This window comes from Oratosquilla oratoria, chromosome 12, assembly GCF_046742065.1.
Source record: "Oratosquilla oratoria isolate Oo_2021 chromosome 12, ASM4674206v1, whole genome shotgun sequence".
In the NCBI taxonomy this organism is placed as follows: Eukaryota; Metazoa; Arthropoda; class Malacostraca; order Stomatopoda; family Squillidae; genus Oratosquilla; species Oratosquilla oratoria.
Window position 1 is genome coordinate 35,211,703 of NC_134788.1, and position 5,000 is coordinate 35,216,702.

Sequence of the window (5,000 nt, forward strand, 5' to 3'; positions counted from 1 at the left end):
TGTCTGTCTGTCTGTCTGTCTGCTGGGGTCATGGACGAGGGGTGACGTGATGGAGGGTCGTCACGAGGAGGGTGGGGAGGGGGGAGGTGACCTCCCGTCACGTGACACGACGGACGGACACACGCTCTTCGTGTCACTACGCAGCAGCAGCATCGGGGAGTCTGACATACTTGACCTCGAACTCGACCTGGGGTCACGTGACTCGCGCTCTCCGTCAGCGATGGGTGCCTACCTGGGTGGGTGCGATTCACCATGGTCTCTGGATCACGTGCTGGACTCGTGATCGACAGCTATTCCCTTCCCGGAAGAGAGATCAGAGCTCGTATATGACCGATCTGTGAGTCATAATGCTATGACCTTACACGCACACACACACCCAACTCCCCGCCTAGGAGAGTTGGAGTAACGACTCGAAGCACAGCGATACTGAAATTATTTCAGCCCTGGGCAGGATTCGAACCCAGACCGCCGTAGTGACAGTCGGGGACTCTAGCAACCGCGCCACCGAGTCGTGTGTGTGTGTGTGTGTGTGTGTGTGTGTGTGTGTGTGTGTGTGTGTGTGTGTGTGTGTGTGTGTGTGTGTGTGTGTGTGTGTGTGTGTGTGTGTGTGTGTGTGTGTGTGTGTGTGTGTGTGTGTGTGTGTGTGTGTGTGTGTGTGTGTGTACCTGTGTGCGTGTGTACCTGTATGTTTGTGTGTATATCTGTGTCTGTGTGCGTGCGTGTGTGCGTTTCCGAGACTGTAGGCCTCTACATTAACCAAAAGACTTCTTCTCTTTCTCTTCTTCATCTACGTCTAGGTGTGTGTGTCTGGGGCGTGTGTACTATTCATCCAACTCTAAAACATCTCAAAGCTTGAGGGTCGTTCACCCAAAAATATTCTCTAAAATTCTCACTAAAAATGTCGCTAAAACCATAACACGACTAACTTTACCATGAGCATAACTATCAGGTGAGGAGGAGGAGGAATGGGAGGAGGAGGGGGGAGGAGGAGGAGGAGGAGGAGGTGGTGGAGGGCGTGTGTGGGGGGTGGGGAGGGGGTGAGGGGATCCTAACTATGTCCAGCCTCAGTACTCTTGGTTGCATTTGCCCTAAACCTACAGCAAAATCTATGATCATATTCTGGCAATACTAAAAGAGCTAAAAATACTAAAAATACTAAAATGGCTGGTGGTGCTTTATCCTCCCCTCACCTCTCAAAATGCTCAGACAAGACACAAGTTCTCAGTTTGGGGGGGGCAAACAAGGGGGAGGGAAGGGGGGGGGTTAAAGGGGTTGGGGGTTGGTCCCTGGGTAGGTTGGTTATGAATGAACAGACTGGGGAAGGGGGATGGGGACCATATGAAGAGGAAAGAGGGGGGGGAGGAGAGGAGGAGGAGGGGAAGAGGAAGGAGGGAGGGGACGGTAATGAGGAAAAAGGAGAGAGTGGGAGAGAGCAGGGAGGAGAGAGGGAGGAATGAGGGAGGATTGTAAAGAAGGAGCAGGGGAGGAAGGGAGGACAATGAAGAAAAGAGGACTATGGGGGGGGGATGGGAAGGAAGACGGGGCGGGGGGGCTGTGGAGCGAAGGAGGGAGGGGAGGGGGCAAGAGAATGGAGTAAATGAGGGAGGGGAGGGGGAGGGGAGCGGGGGGGGGCAATGTGCGGCAGTGAGGCGAAGGGTGTTGGCGATGATGAAGATGGTGCTGGTGGTGAAAGTGGGAGGAGGAGGATGGTGTCAGGAGGAGGTGGTGGTGGTAGAGGAGGAAGAGGAAGAGGAGGAGCAACCTGACGGGGTTGAAGAGTACCTGTGAGAGTACTTACTTCCGTGGGGGAAGAACTTGGCGTAGATCTCCTTGAACGTGTCCTCCTGGACGACACCTTCGGGACACTCCTGAAGAAGCGGCGGCGACGGCGACGGCGACGAGGGAGAGAGAGAGAGAGAGAGGGACAACCCATTAGTGAGATAAAGAAAAAGGACAACCCGTTAGTGATATAGAGAGGGGGACAACTCGTTAGTGAGATACAGAGGGGGGACAATCCGTTAGTGAGATAGAGAGGGGGACATCCCGTTAGTGAGATAGAGAGGGGGACAACCTGTTAGTGAAATAGAGAGGGGGACAACTCGTTAGTGAGATACAGAGGGGGGACAATCCGTTAGTGAGATAGAGAGGGGGACATCCCGTTAGTGAGATAGAGAGGGGGACAACCTGTTAGTGAAATAGAGAGGGGGACATCCCGTTAGTGAAATAGAGAGGGGGACAACCCGTTAGTGAGATAGAGAGGGGGACACCCCGTTATTGAGATAGAGAGGGGGACATCCCGTTAGTGAGATAGAGAGGGGGACAACCCGTTAGTGAAATAGAGAGGGGGACAACCCGTTAGTGAGATAGAGAGGGGGACACCCCGTTGGTGAGATAGAGAGGGGGACAACCCGTTATTGAGATAGAGAGGGGGACATCCCGTTAGTAAGATAGAGAGGGGGACAACCCGTTAGTGAGATAGAGAGGGGGGACAACCCGTTATTGAGATAGAGAGGGGGACAACCCGTTATTGAGATAGAGAGGGGGACATCCCGTTAGTAAGATAGAGAGGGGGACAACCCATTAGTGAGATAGAGAGGGGGGACAACCCGTTAGTGAGATAGAGAGAGGGGACAACCCGTTGGTGAGATAGAGAGGGGGACAACCCGTTATTGAGATAGAGAGGGGGACAACCCGTTAGTGAGATAGAGAGGGGGACACCCCGTTGGTGAGATAGAGAGGGGGACAACCCGTTATTGAGATAGAGAGGGGGACATCCCGTTAGTAAGATAGAGAGGGGGACAACCCGTTAGTGAGATAGAGAGGGGGGACAACCCGTTATTGAGATAGAGAGGGGGACACCCCGTTGGTGAGATAGAGAGGGGGACAACCCGTTATTGAGATAGAGAGGGGGACATCCCGTTAGTAAGATAGAGAGGGGGACAACCCGTTAGTGAGATAGAGAGGGGGGACAACCCGTTATTGAGATAGAGAGGGGGACACCCCGTTGGTGAGATAGAGAGGGGGACAACCCGTTATTGAGATAGAGAGGGGGACATCCCGTTAGTAAGATAGAGAGGGGGACAACCCGTTAGTGAGATAGAGAGGGGGGACAACCCGTTATTGAGATAGAGAGGGGGACAACCCGTTAGTGAGATAGAGAGGGGACAACCCGTTAGTGAGATAGAGAGGGGGACAACCCGTTAGTGAGATAGAGAGGGGGGACAACCCGTTATTGAGATAGAGAGGGGGACAACCCGTTAGTGAGATAGAGAGGGGACAACCCGTTAGTGAGATAGAGAGGGGGACAACCCGTTAGTGAGATAGAGAGGGGGACAACCCGTTAGTACCTGAAATGCTGCCAACAACAAGCGTCCTCCTTCCATCCTGACACCAACATCATAAGAATCCAGGACATAATACCTCCGCCCAAAATACCTCCGGCCAGTATCCCACAAACAAAAATACCTCCATGCAACTGATAAGTGTTATAAGGACATTTTGGGATGATATTGTAAACAATATGTAGAATATAGAATCCTATGGATAGTACCATTAGAGGAGTTTTTCATTCAGGATTATGGTAGTACGGTAGATCAAAGGAATAATCAATTCTCTATAGAAATTTTTAATCAAAAGGAATCAGACCACGCTAAACGAATCCGCAGAAAATATGATCAATTCCAGTTGCGTCTGAAGAACTTGTGTCTGGATTACATGGAAAGTATATCATGCATGGAGTTATTTTGGGAATTTTTTTAGGTATTCTGGGTGGAGGTATTTTGGGTGTGGGATTTTTGCCGGAGGTATTTTGGGTGGAGGTATTTTGGGCGCTTGCCACATCATAAATAGATACATATACCAAGGCTTTTTCTCCCTTACAAGGGAGGTAGCCAAAAAGAAAAAGGCACATCATAACAACCTAAAAGGGGTCATGTGAAGAATCGTCACCCCAGAACGCCCACATGAAGAATCGTCACCCCATGAGATCCCACCTGATTAATGTCACCCCATACGCCGAATATCAACAGTGGAATAAAGATTAGATCAGGTTAGGTTAGGTTAGGTTACGTTACGTTTGATTGAATAAAGGTTATGCTTATTGTCATCAACTTATACAACCGAAGAATCGTAAACACAGGATAATGGCCCACAAAAAGAATTGTAACCCTAGGATAGTCCACGTGAAGAATTGTCACCCTAGGATAGTCCACGTGAAGAACTGTCACCCTAGGATAGTCCACATAAAGAATTGTCACCCTAGGATAGTCCACGTGAAGAATTGTCACCCTAGGAGAGCCCACGTGAAGAATCGTCACCCTATGACAGTCCACGTGAAGAATTATCACCCTAGGACAGTCCACATGAAGAATTGTCACCCTAGGATAGTCCACGTGAATAATTATCACCCTAGGATAGCCCACGTGAAGAATTGTCACCCTAGGATAGTCCACGTGAAGAATTGTCACCCTAGGACAGTCCACGTGAAGAATTGTCACCCTAGGATAGTCCATGTGAAGAATTGTCACCCTAGGATAGTCCACGTGAAGGATTGTCACCCTAGGATAGTCCACGTGAAGAATTGTCACCCTAGGATAGCCCACGTGAAGAATCGTCACCCTATGACAGTCCACGTGAAGAATTATCACCCTAGGATAGCCCACGTGAAGAATTGTCACCCTAGGATAGTCCACGTGAAGAATTGTCACCCTAGGATAGTCCACTTAAAGAATTGTCACCCTAGGATAGCCCATGTGAAGAATTGTCACCCTGTCCAAGTCTGGGGTGAGGATTCTTGATGTGGCGTCCTTCCATCCATCGTGGCACCAACATCAAAAGAACATAAAAACACAAGAGATTGCAAGAAACCATGGGGCCTATACTAGGTAGTTACATGTCCATGACCACCTGTCATCTCCATCCATAAAGTTGTCTAAGGCCGGCCATACACTATCATGTACACCTGACAGGTACGCCTGAACAGTCACGCCTGTCAGGTATAC

General features: G+C 50.2%; 1 protein-coding gene across 1 annotated transcript in view; it reads right to left on the minus strand.

Moving 5' to 3' along the window:
• The window catches only part of LOC143030330 (A-type potassium channel modulatory protein KCNIP1-like), an 81,225-nt gene that overhangs the window by 6,313 nt on the left and 69,912 nt on the right, over positions 1-5,000 (minus strand). The window contains exon 3 of the mRNA XM_076193483.1: positions 1,799-1,868. Within this exon, the coding sequence (XP_076049598.1) occupies positions 1,799-1,868 (70 nt within the window). The remainder of the gene's footprint in view (positions 1-1,798; positions 1,869-5,000) is intronic.